At 36.3% G+C, this 18715-nt stretch overlaps 1 protein-coding gene across 1 annotated transcript; it reads right to left on the reverse strand.

Annotated features, from left to right (window-relative positions):
• Window positions 1-876: 876 nt before the first annotated feature.
• LOC145637173 (uncharacterized) lies at window positions 877-9204 on the reverse strand. Its single transcript, XM_081688661.1, has 18 exons — window positions 9118-9204; window positions 8157-8268; window positions 7384-7576; window positions 7081-7337; window positions 6870-6998; window positions 6630-6764; window positions 6218-6406; window positions 5905-6087; window positions 4822-4986; window positions 4614-4745; window positions 4362-4508; window positions 3638-3826; window positions 3380-3551; window positions 3237-3298; window positions 3119-3155; window positions 2817-2993; window positions 1522-1634; window positions 877-1398 (listed from the first exon to the last, which is right to left on the reverse strand). Exons 1-18 carry the CDS (start codon window positions 9179-9181, stop codon window positions 1338-1340), a joined length of 2517 nt encoding a protein of 838 aa, XP_081544787.1. The 5' UTR covers window positions 9182-9204; the 3' UTR covers window positions 877-1337.
• Between the last annotated feature and the right edge of the window lie 9511 nt (window positions 9205-18715).

Below are 18715 nucleotides of genomic sequence, written 5' to 3' on the forward strand. Positions count from 1 at the left end.
TACTATTTTATGAGAGAAAGAAATTATGAGCTAAACTGAATTGAACTGAACTGATTGGAGCTAAACTGAACTAAACTGAATTAAGGAGAAATGAATAGGCCCTAAGTGTATGTAATGTCGTCTAGACGTCTATGTATGCTTTCACCTGATATACATCGGTAAAAATAAATTACCTTTAATGTATTTTAGATGAACAACTAGTTATTGACCCAGACGATGCCCCGGATCATTATAAATTCATAGGTTTGATCAAATTAATTTAGAAGAGTTAATGTTGAACAATATTACAATAATTAAATGAAAATATAATAAGAGATTATATATATAAAGAGTTTTCAATAAAATTAAATACTATTATATAGCATTAAAGTTAGGCCAATGAAAAGTTTTTGTAAAATAGACTAAACATCAATAGAATTCAATATGGTGAGAGAAGAGGAGTGACACATAGGGTGACATGTAGGCATGTAGTGCACAAATGGCATATGGATGACTTATGTCATTAGCATATTGTCCCCATGAGTTTTAATAGTATTATAGATAGATTCAACACCAGTACACCACTACCTCCCCCTTTGTATAACACGTGTTTTGTGAAAGTCATTGCTTTTATAATATCTCCAATAATTTTTATATCACCTCCATTTTTTCTAAGCACACAAATTAAAGGGAATTTGATGTAGTGTTGAAATGATAACTTGTAAGTAGGTAATATATTTACAAGCCTCTTGTCAAATGCACAATTTTAATTAAATACCTTTATTTGTATTTAGATTATATATGAGCCTTTTAAAGAGGTAATAACTTTAATTTCAATATGAAATATACTCAACAATAGGCCATTCAGAATTTCAGGCTGCAAACTTCAAGATGAAAATGACTTGGTAATTGGTGAATCAAACTAGTGCTTGATTACACAATTTAGACCCAAATTGAAAGATAGAACACGCAGAGAATACTGTTTCTCTTACTAGCTTTACAGACCATAAAATTTGGCTTTACAAAACAGCAATGTGCCACATTGCCAACCAAGAACTCCAAAAACCCATACATGATTTGTATAATGAAATTAAGCACTACCTTTTAGCAAAAATAAGCATACTCATACATGATCGAACACTATACACAAATCAAGAGGAGCAAACGAGAGCATTTACACCATAATGATGCTATCCCCCCTCTGCAGGATTTAGCATTTAGATCATCCTGAAATTCAAAAGTATCAGAAAATCGATTGAATCAAATGAGATACTGTAATACAAAACCTTGTATGAGCACGCATGATCACAAAATATAGAGTGAGAAAAACCTTCCTGTTATCAGTGTGAATAGTTCTTCTAAGCCTTGACTTCCAGCTCTTTTGACATCAATTTAGAAGCAAGCCTCTGAACTGCACTGATGTTTTGACTGTCAAGGGTTACAACTGATCATCCAGGATCCGGAAATGTACATCCCATTGAATATCTAAGTATGAAAAGAAACTATATGTGCTGTAATAACAGCGACTATAAATGCAAGGATATCTTTTCTTCATAGATGGGATGGTTCAGCATCAGAAGATTGTTGTTGTTCACAAGAGCTCGGACCAGTAACTCCTTTGCTTCCTCATGCTTCTTTTTCAACATGTTGCAGATCTGTAAAGCAAACCCAACAACCTTGATTTTCATTTCTCAATGCATAGCATTAGACACATAGAAATATTATACATGGAAAAAAGGAGTTTGGATGCAGGTTAATGCTTCGTATCTCATACAAGAGAGATTAGGAAAGGCGATTGTGATCAATTAAGGTCTTGAATGGTGTAAGCTAGTATCTTCGATTAGTCAAGACTTCTAAATACTCCGTACTATATGATGAATGTCATGCAGATAGTTAACTTTAATTGCCCTCTAACCGCATGCTAAAATATTTAAATACTGATAATCAACAAGTCATGAAAAACAGTTGCTGAAAATAAATTTTCATTCACTTGTTCTTAGTGGTAAGCAACCCTGGCAAATTATATACATTGGTCTAACCATCGAAAAGAAGACAGTGCACAAGGAATGTCAGTATCAGGAAAAAGAGTTCCCTTAGAGATGTGCCATTCTAAATCGAAAAAATTATGAGCCTGGGTGTACAAAGAATATATGTGGAATTGGTTCAACAGTAGTGCCTCGACCATAAGTACAAACAGGTAGAAAGAATATAATATAACACTACACTCAATTTAAAGTTTACGTGTCAGGATACTCAGAAAGCAGTACAGGTACTTCAATTAACTACAAAACCTTAAGAGAACTTACTGAAATATGCATGAGTTTAATCTCCAGTTTAATTTCCCTGTCAAACTTCATAATCTAAGGGCAAAGGGCCAAAAAGAAGAAACATCCATCATCTAGATTCAGTAAGATCTAATCTGTGATACTATGATAGTATGTTTGAATATGGACGGGAAGGAAACCAAAGGGATCCATAATTCTTCACTGATTGACAAACCAAATTCTTCCAATATTTAAAAATTTATACAGGATAACTCGATACTTCTGTTCCCATTCCCCGTCCCCTCCCCACTCTTTTACTCACCTCCCACCTTCCTCTATGATCAACCAATCGTCAATAAGTAGGCTTTCATGATTTGGAGGACAATATACTCAGAAATGATATACTTCTTGCTTTGGCTAAAGATATGATAGAGACCATAGGCAATCATCTTTATCCAATTTTCAGATCTCTGCTTTTTCCTTCTCTCCTTTAGAGGCCAGGTTTACTTAGATTATTGAATTGCTCTTATAGGTCAAATTCACTGCCAATAAACTGAAAACAAAACTACTTACATTATCTAGCTCTTTTGCACATGCCTCAGCTTTTTCAACATTTGCATCGTTCTCCACCATCAAACTGAATTGGAGGGCAGCCATGTTTGTCTCTTGATCAAACTGAAACTTAGGGGTCTTGTTCTCTTGCGAAACATTCTTCGTGCTTCCTACCACAGAGTTAACTTGAGTTTTAACCTATACACACAGCCAGGTAATGTTTGTAAGCATATCTAATCACATAGATCTACTTTCACTAATTGCTTTTCCCTTTAGAAGCAAATACTAGTAAAACATTTTAAACAGAATGTGTAAGAGATTACCCCATCTTCAGGTTCTCTGACTGACGCTTGAGACATTCTGTACATTCAAACAAATTGCAATTAGCTAACAGGAAACAATCTGATATGATACCAAGATAGTTTTAGGAGTGTGCTGCACCTGCTTTCATTAGGTGAGAAGCGTTTTGGTGTATGAAGCTTTGGTGGACCCATATCAGCAGCCTGCCAATTGTTCTATGAGTTACTAAGAATGCTTTAGTAGGGGTGTCAGAGAGCTTGAGATAACATGATTATGGAAAGAACCTCAGATGATTTGCGCTTCAAAGAGGGAGTTGGAGTTTGTTTCACTGAAATAGTAGGGGACACCATCTTAATCATTGCTTGTTGTGGCCCTGTGCTTTTCTCAACAATTCCCAGAGATTTAACATTACTTAGCATAATGGGAGCAGCTGGATGTTTGTCTGTAGTGGTACGCCTGTAAAAAGAATTTTCCAGATAATAAGTCTGCAGAAGCAGAGGCATAAAAGAAGATACAGGCAAAATCAGCTATTAACAGCATACCTTGTAATTTTCAAACTAGGAAGAGCAAACGTTTTCTTGTCAATTCTCTGGGACGAAAGTTTATTTCCTTGACTAATGTTTAATTTCTGAGTCAATGCAATGCTTGAAATCTTGTCTTTAAGATTACCTTGCCTCTGGTTGCCAAATTTAGTTCCCTGTTCTGGTGGAGTTGATGAAGGAATTCTAAAGCTGCAGGACATTCAACAAGATACCCCAACATAAGCAGAACATAAAAGCAATCCATAAGTTTCCTTATCATTTTTAAAGAAGCCAAACTGTTGCTAATATCTGTTTGTCACACAGAAATAGTTACATCCAAGATGCTAAGTTAAAAGATGACAAATCTGACAGCCTTCAACATAAGAGAATAAGCAACAGGCCTAGATATCTCATTATCAGATTTTGGAGGAATTTATTGTGATTAAATAACAATATACAATCAAAGAGAGGAAGGATAGAAAAAAAATTGATGCCAGACCCCGTAAGTTTTTTAAAATAAATACTTAATTGTTAGGACCAATTAAAAAAAATATGGAGGAAACATTGAAGTTGTTGTCAAAAAATTATGAAGGTTAATAATCCCTCCTTAATGTGACACAAATTTCAGGAGATCACTGGAAAAAGTTGAGACTGAAAATTAGTAGAGTAAGCAAGTATTTACTGAGGTATTTGTAATATTGCTAGTGATGCAGTGATTTTGGAATGTAACAATGATAAGTCTTACCCAGAAGAATTGATAGAGTTGGTCATTTTCTCACATTCCAGCGAAGGGAGTCCACCATTTGCTGCTTTTCCACTTTGTGTCTCTGTATCAACAGATTCAACACTCGCCTCATTCTTTTCTTCTCCATTTACAGTGTCGTCATGGTCCCTGATCAAATTCAAATCATATAAGTATAACGAAAGAAACTTCATGATAAACTTAAGGAGACATGATCAGAGTCAAACGTCATAGTTTGTAGTATAGTAACATCACCTAGGAGTATGAGCAGCAGCATCCTTCTCACTTTTTTTAGTAACTGAATCCGATTGAATCAATTCTTTGGTACATGAACTTGGACGGTCAGTTAAATCCTTTACATTTTGTTTGCTGCTTCCATAACTACAACTAACAGAGACACTACAATATTATTAGGACTTCGAAGTAGCTACAAAAGTTGAGTTCTGACATTACAAAAGTTTACCTTCTGCTTACAGCATCAGGATGTGTTGAGCCTTCTCGGTTACCCTCAGAAGCTGAAAATTCTGTCCTGCCACCCTCATTTGTTGCTTGTACAGCCGGAAACTTTGAGTTAATAGCTCCTGGAACTTTATTCTTCAGTAGCACTGTTTTTGCAGAGGTTGGTCCACTGGACAAGGTAATTACCACTTATGACATCGATGCAAGGTGTGTCCCACAAGCATCATATAATTCAGCATATCATAGCCAGATAGAGAAGGATAAACATTGCACATACCAAAATTTGTTTATTTAGAAACCACGCTCAGAGGTTACATTGGCAAATCATATTTGCTAGTCTAACACCACCCTGGATCCCCCCCCCCCACCTGCTCCCCTCTCTTTTGACACCCAGATAGAGAATGATAAACATTGTACGTTCCAAAATACGTTTCTTTAGAAACCATGGTCCATGCTCAGATATAGCATGGTAAGTTATATTTGCTAGGCCTAACACCATCCCCCCCCCCCCCCAAAAACAACCTTTTTATACCACAGTAATTACACCATTCCACACACTCTCTTGTACTTTATTCACCTTTTTCATACACCCACAAACCTTTCTATACTCTCTCTATCCCTCTTACTTTATCCTACTTTCTTTTACTCCCACTCACTTTTTCTAATTTTTCTTAAATTAAATAATTAACTGAGTTAAACATAAAACAAAAGAACGGAGGGAGTACAACTTAACAGAACTATGGTAATTAAAAAATAAATCTACAGATTAAAGTACCCAAGCAAATTTTCCTAATTAATTATCCAAGTTATATTAGGATAATAGGAAAAAGAAACACCCAATGTCATATAATTTCCACAAAGCTTACAACTTGCTGCCAATTTATAAGATGTGCATCATGCCTTCCATCCAACAAGAGTCCAATGAGCACAAATCTCCAGCTCCATGGAAAGTAGCACAAATTGCAAGAAATCACACTCAAAGCATTCGATCCTCACTAAGCATATTGGGTTTAATCTTAACAGCATGAAAGTCAAAGCATTGATCAGCATAAATTTAACGAACCCCCAAAAAAAAAGGTGGCTAAACCTGTCATATGTTGTTGATGAAGCCTTTGAAACTGGCTTTTGCATTTCGGCACTGGATCTAGCAATGGAGAACATTGCCTTTGTGTCACTACTGTCAGAAGTGTTAACAGCATCTGAAGAAAGCTTAGCACTACCAAAACTACCACCATGACCATGCTCATTCTTTCCATCACTAGTATTCATTCTGTCAATCATGTATTGTAGTGAAGAGTTTAGTATCAGTTTTTTTAATAATATCCTAAGAAAATAATAATGACTCCTTTCCCAACACAAAACAGAAGTATATACTATGAAGTGAGTTCATAGATACTTGCCCATCAGAATCAGAAGTATAGGTGAACTTGTCATGCTTGTCTTGATGTTTACCCTTGGCAGAAACCTCTTCTGAATTTTCCACCACCTTTGTGGATTTATTTGGGGATTTAGGAAAATCAACATCTGGCATATCCATCTTGAAAGATGACATCTTTCCAAATGCGTCATCAAGAGAAAAATCCATATCCCTGTAAGATATATATCATAAGCACAGACAGATTGACTAATGCACTAAAGAACTAGAGATTATGTCTGAAGCAAAGTAACATCACACTTCCACAAAATATATATGCCTATAACTTTATAAGAGTTATAACTTAGAAAAACAGTATACTAGAGGACCTGAATCTACCCTGAGTCCCTGACTATCAATATTGCAAGTGATGCATACAGAATGTTGATAAGCCTTACCCAGAAATTTTGACATTGTTGGTCATCTTCTCACATTCCAGTGAAGGGAGTCCACCATTTGCTTTGCCATTATGCTTCACTGTGTTAACACTCACTTCTTTCCTGTTTTTTCCATTGACAGAGTCATCATGGTCCCTGCTCAAATTTCATGCATACAATTTAAGCAAAAGCAACTTCATAATAAACTATAGTTGTCATGCTTTGAAACAAAGGTTAGATTTCGGAGTATAGTGGCATCACCTTGGAAGAGTATGAGAGGCAGCATTTTTTTCACTATTCTCCATAACTGAATCTGATTGAATCAGTTCTTTGGTACATGAACTAGGATGGTCATCTAGTTTATTCCCGTTATTTTTGCTGCTTCCATGACTGCTACAACAGAGACTTAGCAACATTATAAAGAAACCAAAGTAGCCAGAAGAGTAGAGTTCACTACAAAATTATGAATTACCTTACAACACTTGTATGTGTTGATTCCTCTCGGATATCCTCAGAAACAGAAAGTTCTGTCCTAGCACCATCATTTGTTTTTTGTACACTAGCTGCAGAAGTGTTTATAGTGTCTGAAGGGAATTTAGCACTACCAAAACAACCACCATCACCAGGCTCTTTCTCCCCATCACTAATGTTTACTCTGTCAATCAGGCATTTTAGTGGACCTTTGAGTTCTTCAATAAATGTCCAAAGCAATTGATAATGATTTCTTTCCTGACACCAAACTGAAGTATAGACTATGAAGAGATTATAAAGATACTTGCCCGTCAAAATCGAAAGAAAAACTGAACTTGTCATGTTTGTCTGAACGTTTTCCTTTGGCAGAATCCTCTTCTGATTTTTCCTTTGACTTTTTGGATTTATTTGGGGAATTAGAAAAATCAATATCTGGCAAATCCATCTTGAAAGATGGCATCTTGCCAAATGCGTCATCAAGAGAAAAATCCATATCCCTGGAAAGATATATATTATAAGCAAAGACGTATCAATGCTGAATAAAAATAAAGAATAATTCACAATTGTTGTCTGAAGCAAAGTATCATCACAAGCAAATTGAACGCTTGTGATTTTATTTGTAGTTGTAATACTTGTGAACTAGAGGTCCTGAGTACTGACTATTAAAAAAAGTAAAAGTGACAACAAATTTATAGTACCTCCATACCAATTCTAAAAGTAAAATTCCCAACGGGCATTCAGATATGCAATAACAAGCCAGAAAAGTATTATTCCAACATATTACTTTGATACTTCAAGAAGAAAATTATTATTTATTCATTTAAATTCAATCTGCCTCAGAAGTTCATTGTGGCCAGTAACCTGTATGAAGAATACAAATGACCTGTAAAACCATCCCCTATTGATCTTTCTAACAAAATGATTTTAAGGCTGGCAAGAGGCAACACAAAAGAAAAACATAACAAGTAACAAGAAGATACATCATAAGATTCATAACGATATACCTTGACATTTGTCGTCATCAAGACAGAATGAATAATAAACAGTTAAACACAATACTATTTCGACAAAACTTACATGCCAAAGTCGAATGCCTTTTTCTTGCCTTTGCTGACTGGCTCAAAGCTGAAGTCCATATCATCAGTGCCTGACTTCCATGAACTAAGAAAATCTTTAGAGAAGTCCTCATCTGTATTGAGTTTGATCAAACCAACAGTTTGTTAGCATGAAAGAATACCAGATAACCAGATTATTTTTGCCAGTGCAACAAAAGTACTAAGAGCAGAGATATTTGCAACAGTGAAAATGACAAATGAAAACAAAAACAAGAATTTTTTTGCGGAGATTGTCTCTGAATACTTCCTTAGATTCTCCCTGCTCCACTGCCCCAGTGCAAAAAGAACAAGTGTTTCAGCACCTATCTTACTCCATTTGCACTCATTCAACTAATATATCTAACTCATCATGAATTGCAGCAGTATCCTCAACAACTACACAGATTCTTCTAAGTGATAAACAGAAATCATTTTGACAATTTAACTTTTTCTAGAACTACCACAGACACATAATCATCAAAATTTAGGCTGAATGGGATAAGGAGAGAATGATGTAGCAACTAATAAATGCAGTATAGTTTATGGAATTGGCTGTAACTATTGCACATCAAAAAAAAAAACTTTAACTCCAGTTGACTGGAAGAGAAAATTTCATTAAAAAAAATATTCATTGTTGGTTTAAAAAAGAGTTACACATACTTTAATCATTTTGCATGGGGTTTCTATTGAGGTTATATGGAGAAGCCCTACCAAAAAGTTATTCTTTCACATGACAGAAATCATTTCCCCATTCCTTTTGAAGTAGCCATTTTCAACTACTAAAGAACTCATCATAGTATCATACTATTCATTAATAAAAAAGTAAATAATTATTATGGTACAATTTTACACTGCATTTTCTTATGCAATAGGTACTAAGCCTATATGCAGTCATTGCAGCAATACGTACCAAATGCTAATAAAGTGCACGCATTTAAAATTACCTAGCAGTGACATTTTCTCTTTTGCATTCCCAGTTGAAGAATCTTTCTTCTCTGATTCTGCCATCTTTGTTAAAGCACTGGTTGAGATTTCCCCTGCGTAAACAGATTTAAGATTCTAAGGTAATACTAAACAGACAAAGCCAGGTATCAGTAGTTCAGAAGATTGATTACAGTCAGCTATTCACTGTTTCATCTTAATTTCATTACATTAAAACAAAGGAACTAGCATCGAAACAGGATTCTGTCTTGACGATAATATTACTTAGATACCTAAAACTTAACTCAAAGTACCATGTATCCCTGTCATAATTCACAATTAATGGAAAACCTGAAAATCATTGCAGTTAAAAGACTTCAACCTAGGCAAAAAAAAAAACAGCCACAGAAACCCCTGTCCTTCAATCTAAGTTTGTATCCAATTGTTATCCAAAATCTGAGTACTTTGTACAGTATGGTTCTCTCTGTGGTCTTCTATAAGTGTCTTTTAAGATTGTATACAGAATTTTATTTTATTTATAAAAAAAAAAAAGAAAAAAAAAAAGCTATTCCATTGATATCTAAAACTAAGAAATAAATAAATAATACTACACGGATAACAATTGGGTGCAACCGTGGATTGATACAGAAGTGACAAATACTGGAGCAGTGCATTGTTACTTCTTTTTTTTTTTTTTTTTTTTTTTTTTTGAACAAAGTAGTGCAATGATTCTTAGCACATATTATAAGGACTAGAGGAGGTAAAAGAAAAACATTCAGACTCGATTACCTATCAAAGCAAAAACAAAAATAAATATAAACATCATTATTACCAACATTCAAGCACAAGTTTCTTCAAACTCATCTACTATAACAAAAGAGCATTTGAAGTGTTTCAAAACATTTATCATGAAGATTGTCAATGAAGTGTATGTGCAGCTTTTATCTACTTGCACATACTGTCGTACAGACACGTCCTCATCTCCTCTTCCACCATAAGTACAAAAGCAAATCCTGAAGCTCAATTAAGTTATTCAAGCATGAAACAAGCAAGGTATGATGTTTAAAATTTTATGATTATCGGAGTGGATCCTAAAGTATTTTCTTGTTTATGTACTCGTGTTCTACAACTATCTTCCTATCAAGGCCACAGCTATGACAGAATAGCATCAAGAGAATGTCATCAATCTTCGAGCACCGATAACATAAAGGAAAGTAAAGGATATGAAATGCACAAAATGTCTTTCACCAGATGTCATCTATCATGGTGAATTGGTGATTACCAGTAACAATCTGAGCTCGTAACAATCTTCTACAATGCCTATCTACCTACAAAATTCCTCAATGCGCGGATTTAATGCATTCAATTCGATAATCATAGACGTAAAATTGCATAGTATAATATCTTTGATCATCACGAATCTTCAACTATGACATGAAAAATCTCAGAAAATTCTTCTTGCTTAACAATATTGACATAAATTACACATAGCAAAATTCAAGCAACAATTTCTCGTTATAAGCTTTCGTAATTTCAGTAATTACAACTAATTGCTGAAAAATTCACCTTAGAAGAACCCTAAATAGACAATAATGACAGTTAAATTAGCATTAGGATGAAATTAAACCCTAGATTGTGAAATTGATCTTCGATTATCAGAGAAAAATTAAAATCTTACTTCAGAAGCTGCTTCAATGTGGAGAGAGAGCTCGGAAGCTGCTTCAATGGAGAACTCAGAGTAAGCTTTAATGGAGGGAAGAGAGGAAGGCAGAGGTGCAGCGTAAAAGTGAAGCTCTAGAGAGAGAAAAATGATGATATCATTCTAGGCGGGAAATTTATAATTAATCTCAATATTTTAAAAAAATTAAAGTGGCATTTTCATAATTACGGCAAATTGTAAGCCAAAAGATCAATTCACAGTCTCAGATGTCAGAATTGAAACCTAACAAATTGTAAAATTGGGAAACTTTTGAAACAAATTTTGCCTTTTTTTTTTTTTTTTTTTTTGAAACCTTGTTGTTTTGTTTCATGAATTTGTTTATCTTTTGGTATAATCGTTAATTTACATACTACGTATTTAAATATGGGGTAACTTTTTAATTTCAACAATAAGAAAAGTTAATAGAAGTTTCACTTGTTCACGGGAGATGACTAATAAGGGCATGTTCTCACACGTTTATTTTCAGTTCAGTTTAGCTCCTAATTTCCTTCTCTTATAAAATATTCATTTCAATTCAGTTCATTTCAACTCCTAATTTCCTTCTCTTATAAAATATTCATTATTTCAGTTCAGTTCAGTTTAGTTCAGTTCAGCTCAGTTCAGTCAATGAGAACAGACCCTAATTTGAAGAGCTTCAGTGAAAATTTTAGAAACTTCATCCGTGAAATTGAAGATCAAGAACAGCTTCAATGGAGGAGGACTGGAGGACTGACACCTTTACCTTTAAGATTAACCACGCCCTTTATTTCTCTCCTTTTTTAAGGTTTTAGTTTAACTAGGCGGCGAAACCAAAATGGTGCTAACACATGTCGGTGAAGACGAAGACGATGAAGATGACCAGTGGCGGATCTTGAAAAAAATTCTTTAGGGGGCCTATCACAACTAAGGCCCTGCCTGGATTCCTTGAAATAATTAGGGGATTAAAATCTAATGGGAAAAAAATTAGCAGAGGATCAGTTATAGGGTAAAACTTCATTTTCCTAAAGTTTGGCATTAATTTTAGAGTAAGGGTTTCCTCCATTGCTTGCACTAACTTGAACGGACCTTGGTAAGCTCATAAAAATTGGAGTATAAATAATTTTTTGTTGGACTTGGCTTTGGTGGAATAAAGATGGTGGGAGTTGGAAGGTTGAAGGCAGGTTGGTAAAGAGGAGAATGAGAGAAATGGAAATCAGGCGGTGATGTTGAGGGGGAAATCATTTCACTGGGGGCCCTGGGTAACTTTTACCCCCTTTTTTAGGGGAATATATTACTCCCTTGCAATTTTACTTTCTATCCAGGCAAGTAAAAGTACCATAATATTTTACTCCTTTACTCTTTCCTCCCTCTTTACTGCCAATCCAGGCAGGGCCTAAATATATGTGATACATATAAATACTATTATGCAGTTTATGTAACAAAAACAAATGAGATTAATATTGCAAAAATTTATTAATAATAATGAAATTAAATTAAATACATTCTTACTTTAATTATAAGAATCATAATGTAATACTACTCAAAATATCACTAAATGTATAATTAAATTATTCAAATTTTATCACATTAGAAGTTTAGAACACCAATAGCTTTTATTGAACAAAAATAGTAAATAAATAAAAATAAAAGGACCTTTAGAAAGAACTTTCTCTCTCTAAAAAACTCTCTCTCTCTCTCGACTTCCTCTGCCATGGCGAAGAAGAAAAAGGGTAAGCAGAGTTCGAAGAAAGAGGAAGGCATTGCTGAATTGAATTCGAAATCTGCAGCAGATTATGGAGTTGGTTCTGGGAATCAGAAGACGAAATCGCGAGGAGATGTTGGACAAATTCCGTTCAATTTTGACATAGAGGATGAATTGGATAGGTGTATTCTGTCGCCCGAGCAATCAATGGAGGAATTGATCGTCAAATCTCGTGAGAAATCGAAATTATCGGAATGGATGTCGAATTTGAAGGAAATTGAACCTGGGTCTCGTCGATTGGAAAACAGAGCATCTGGGTTTCAGGTATCTACTAGCTCAGTTCTTCCCTCTTTTTTTGCTCCTGCTTTCAAATTGCCTGATTGTGTGATTAATGAGAATGTGAATCACCCATTGCATGCTGAACCTATGTTAAAATTGTCGATGGATGATATTGTGGATGAACTGGATTATTGGAAATTGGGGGTAGTTGCTTTTACTTTGGCTACTAATCCTCATATCAAAACTTTTGAAGGTTTTGCTGGAGAATTTGGGGTAAACCAAACATTGATAAAGTAATTCCATTAAAAAAAAAGGGGGTTTTCTTGATTAGATTCTTGAATATTGAATCTAGAGATAAGGCCTTAAATAATTTGAACCTTTTAATGGATAAGAAACCTGTGTGTTTGAAGCAATGGGAGGATGGTATGGAATTGAGTGTGAATGATATCACTAAGTTCCCTGTTTGGGTGCAACTTCCTGGCTTGCCTTTGAAGTATTGGGGGAAAAGCTGTCTTGAGAAGATTGTTGGGTTAATTGGGAATCCTATTAGGCCAGATAATGCTACTCAGACAAGGGAAAGGGTTGCGTATGTGAGATACTTGGTAGAAGTTGAGCTTAAGCAAATTCTGCCAGAGTATATTGAATTCTATGATGAGAAGGGTGTTATTTTCCAGCAAGAAGTTTTCTGGGAGTGGAAACCTGTGTGCTGTAAAGAGTGTGGTGGGGTGGGGCATGAAAGTGCTTCTTGTCCTACTAAGAAGGTTAAGAAAGTCTGGAGGAAGAAAGCTATTCAAGGAAGTTTTCCTGTAACTGATAAGGTGGATAATGTGGATAAGATTCAGAAGGACAAGGCGATTAATGCCTTGACTGAGAATGATCCTGTGTATCTCCCCCCTGAGAATGTGAGAAGAATGAGTCCTATCATCAGATCCTCTAAAAATGATGTTGTTCCAGTGCAGAATTCTTTTGGTGTTCTGGGAGAGGTTCCTGTAATGGTGGGAAGTGTTCCTTTGAAGGTTAATACACTTGGAAGTGATCAGGACATAGGCCTTGAATATGGATAAAGTCTTGATATGGAATGTTAGAGGCCTTAATAGGCATGAGAAGCAGCCTGAAATTAAGAAATTCTTGAATCAGAACCAAATTGGTCTTTGCTGCTTAGTTAAGAATAAGATTGCTAATGAGAACTTTGCTGCAGTATATCAAAGAATGTTTAGTGGCTGGTGCATTACTACTAACTTTGCTTCTATCAAAGGAGGTAGAATTTTAATTGCCTGGTTGCAGGATTTTTTTAGTGTTGATATAATCTGTACCTTTCCTCAGGTTATTCACACTAGGATCTTCAATAAGACTATACAAAAGTCCTTTGAGTGCTCTTTTGTTTATGGTTTTAATGATGTTGTTGATAGATTGGCTCTTTGGGGTCAGCTTCAGATGTTTGCAGATAATTGTAAGGGTCCTTGGATTGTTTCTGGGGACTTTAATTGCCCTTTACACATTGAGGACAGGATTGGAAGAAGAGTTAGTAACTCGGAAATAGCTCCTTTTAGAGATTGTGTTGCTTATTGTGATCTTATGGATATGACTCAGATAGGGGCTAAGTATACTTGGACAAATAAACAACTGGGTGAGGCTAGGGTTTATAGTAAGATTGATAGGACTCTTGCTAATTCTGCCTGGGCTATTGCTTTCCCTGGATCCTTTGTGCATTACCTTCCTGAAATAGGGTTTGATCATTGTCCAGCCATTATTTCTTTTGAGAATGAGGTTAAGAGTGGCCCTAGACCTTTTAAGTTCTTTGATATGTGGGGCAGCTATCCTACTTTTGGGGATATTATTAAGCAAGCCTGGAATATCAATGTGGATGGGAAATTTATGTTTCAGGTTGCAAAGAAGTTAAGAGAAGTTAAGAAAGTTTTTAAAAAGTTGAATAGAATGGAATATTCAGAAATTGGTGCTAGATTTCTTGCTGCCAAAGAGGAAGTGTTTAGTATTCAAAAGAAGATTCAAGCTGATTATAATGATGTTCACCTTCAAAATAAGGAAAGAGAGGCTTTAGCCATTTTTGGTAAGCTTAGGAAAGACTATTATTCTTTCTTACAGCAGAAAAGCAAGCTGACTTGGTTGACAGCAGGGGATGACGATACTAAGTTTTTTCATCAGAGCATTAAGATGAGAACTTATAAAAAAAGAATTATTTCTGTTGAGGACATGAATGGGAATTGGTGCAGGGATAGTAATTCTGTCTCTGAAGCTTTTGTTGGTTATTATAAATGGCTTCTGGGTTCTCAGCAGGAAAGTAATGTGAAAATTGATCAGAATATTATTGCTATGGGTCCTTTGGTTAATAATGATCATCATGTTCTGCTCCAGACTCCTGTTACTAAGGATGAGATTAAGAAAGCTGTTTTTGGTATTCCTGGAATAAAGGCTCCTGGGCCTGATGGGTTCAACAACTCTTTTTTTAAGATGTGTTGGGATATTGTAGGGGATGACATCTGCAATGCTGTTCTTCAATTCTTTGATACAGGGAAGATGTTGAAAGAGATTAACTGCACTAATTTGACTCTGATTCCTAAAAGTGAGCAACCTATTTCAGTCACTGATTTCAGACCTATAGCATGTTGCAATGTTGTTTATAAGGTTATTACAAAGCTTATTTGTTCTAGGCTTAAGAAAGTTCTACCTGATATAGTTGCTCAGAATCAATCTGGTTTCATTACTGGAAGAAGAATCTGTCACAATATTTGTATAGTGCAAGACTTGATTGGTAGACATAACAGAAAGAGCTCCCCTCCAGGTTGCATGTTCAAGGTTGATATTAGAAAGGCTTATGACTCTGTCAGTTGGTCTTTTCTGGAAAATATGTTGATTGCTCTTAACTTTCCTGCTCATTTAGTCAAGCTTATCATGGAGTGTGTTACTACTCCTAGCTTTTCCTTGCTTATTAATGGTGAGAATAGGGGTTTTTTTCCTGGCAAAAGAGGGTTGAGGCAAGGAGATCCTCTCTCTCCTTTGCTTTTTGTCCTTTGTATGGATTATCTTTCTAGAATTCTTTTCAAGATTGGTGATCATCCTCTTTTCAGTTCCATCCTAGATGCAAAGGTGTTAAGCTTAATCATCTGGTGTTTGCAGATGATCTTATCATCATGTCCAAAGGTGATATAGATTCTGCTAGTCTTCTTATGAGAGGATTAGCTACTTTTGCTGCTACTACTGGTCTTGTTGCAAATGAAGGCAAATCAAATGTGTATTTTTGCAACACCTCTGAAAATATTAGGGAAAGTATCATCAGAAATTCTGGGTTCAAGGAAGGTAGCCTTCCCTTCAGATACTTGGGCATAAAGGTGAATGCTAAAAAGCTTTCTTCTAATGATTGTCAAGTTCTTATTGATAAGGTGGTTGCTAGAATCAGAATTTGGGGAGGAAAGACTCTTTCTTATACAGCTAGAGTAGTTTTAGCTAATTCTGTTCTGCTCTCCCTGCATACATACTGGGCTAATTTGTTCATCTTGCCAAAGAAAGTTCTAGATGGTGTGATGGCTATTTGCAGAAATTTCATCTGGGATGGCAAAACTATTTTCTCTAGATCCCCTCCCATCTCTTGGGACATTATTTGTAGACCGAAGAAGCAGGGTGGTTTGGGCATTCATGACTGTTATATTAGCAACATTGCTGCTATGGGAAAGTACATATGGGATATTTCTCATAAGAATGATAGCCTTTGGCTAAAGTGGGTTAATCATCATTATATTAAAGATAGGAACTGGAAGAGACTTGGTTTCCCTTCTCAAGCTAGCTGGCAGTGGAAGCAAATTTGGAAGGTGAAGGAACAAATCAAAGATGGTTTTGTCAGAAATAATTGGAAGCATGATAAGAAAGGGTATATTGTTTCTAGTGCTTATCAATGGTTAAAAAATGTGAATCCTGAAGTTAACTGGTGCAATCTGGTTTGGAATAGATACAACAGTCCTAAACACAGATTTATTATGTGGATGGCCATGTGGGGAAGGCTTCGTACTAAGGACAAGCTGCTGAAATATGGTACAGTCAGTGATGGACTGTGTCCTCTTTGCAATGAAAAGGAGGAAACTCTTAGTCACCTTTTTTTTGATTGCCTGTATAGTAGACAGCTGAAGCAGTTTCTGCAGGACAGAATTAATACTCAAATGCAGTTCCATAATCTGGAGGAGTGCAATGCTTGGTGTTGGAAAGCAAAGAACAGATTTAGGAAGACAGTTTATCAGAGCTTGTGCACAGCTTTGGTTTATAACATCTGGCAGCAGAGAAATGAAGCAGTCTGGAAGGGAAGAATCTACAGACCTGATATAGTTATTAATAGATTTTGTCTTGATGTGTATAATAGGATTAGTAGTATAGCTACTTGTAAAATTAGAGCTAGTGAGCTAGGATGGATAAAGCAGATTTGCTTAGGGGCTTAGTAGCCTCAGTGTAATTGTTTGTGCCTTTTTGTGATTAATAAAATTTGCCTTTTCTCAAAAAAAAAATAAAAATAAAATAAAAGACATCATAGTATGTATATTGAATATAGGAAAAATTGCTCCCATTAATTTGAACTTTGCCTCGTCCGCCGAAAATAATCCCAACTTTCGTTTATTATCTATTGCACCGAACTTTGGGGGGTATTAATTTTCGTTGCACCCAACAGGTCATCTAACCTGATGTAGCAGGTTACTTAGCCACGTGTCAGCGTATGATTGGCTTAATTTTAAAAAAAAAAAACAAAAAACAAAAAAAAATAAAAAAACAAAAACCCCACAAACCACCCATACCCAGCGGCTGCCACCACACCCCAACCCCCACCCCGCCGGGAAATCAACCCCACCTCGAAAAACCCCTCCCCTGCTGCCGGAAACCACCGCCCAGCTTTCCCCCTCCCTCGAAACCCACCCCTTCCCTTCCCCCACCCCCGAAAACCCCTCCCCCACCCCTGAAATCCCCTCCTCCACCCACGAAAACCCCCTCCCCTGCTGCCGGAAACCACCGCCCAGCTTTCCCCCTCCCTCGAAACCCACCCCTTCCCTTCCCCCACCCCCGAAATCCCCTCCCCCACCCACGAAAACCCCTTCCCTTCACCCACCCCCAGAAAATCTCCTTCCACCGCAAAACCACCGAAAATCTATTCCCCATCCTCGAAAAACCCTGACTGAACCCCTAGCGATGGCTAGGGAGGTTCGATTAGGGTTATCGAGGGTGGGGGATGGGTTTTAGGTGGTTTTTGCGGGAGGTTTTTAGGTTGGTTCAAGCAAGTATCAGGAAGAGCGAGGGAGGGGACGATACGCGGGAGAGGGGATTGGCGCCGGCATCGGGGGAGGGGATGTGGGTGCGGCCGGCACCGTGGGATAGGGAGAGAGGAAGGTTGGTGATGGTGGTGCTGGTGGTGCTGGTGGCTGGTGGAGAAGCTAAGGGTGGTTGTTGGGGTTTTTTTTTAATTATGTTTTTAATTTTTTTTTCCTATTTTTTTCAACCAATTACATGTTGACACGTGTGCAAAAAAAAAATATCAGAAATGTTTACCTGATTTACCGGTTGCAGGTCATTTGGGTGCAACGAAAATTAATACCCCCCAAAGTTCGGTGCAATAGATAACAAACGAAAGTTGGGATTATTTTCGGCGGACGAGGCAAAGTTCAGATTAATGGGAGCAATTTTTCCTTGAATATAAATCTTATTTTTTTTAAAAAAAAAATGAATATAAGTCTAATTGTTGTCATGTATCCTAAGGTTTAGAAATAATTAACAGTTTAACACTAGTGAACTACTGGGGAAATACCGAAATAAAGCAGGTTGAAAGTCAACATTCGGAAATTGGGCTTTAGTTGTGTAGTTGTAGAAATATTAGAAACCATATACAAAAAGTTGGGCCTAATCCTATACATATATTGTTACTACTTACTAAGTTATCGCAAATTATAAGGTGGACCATGGTTCACCTTACTCT

Source organism: Chenopodium album, chromosome 6 (genome assembly GCF_948465745.1).
Source record: "Chenopodium album chromosome 6, dcCheAlbu1.1, whole genome shotgun sequence".
NCBI classification, from domain to species: Eukaryota; Viridiplantae; Streptophyta; class Magnoliopsida; order Caryophyllales; family Amaranthaceae; genus Chenopodium; species Chenopodium album.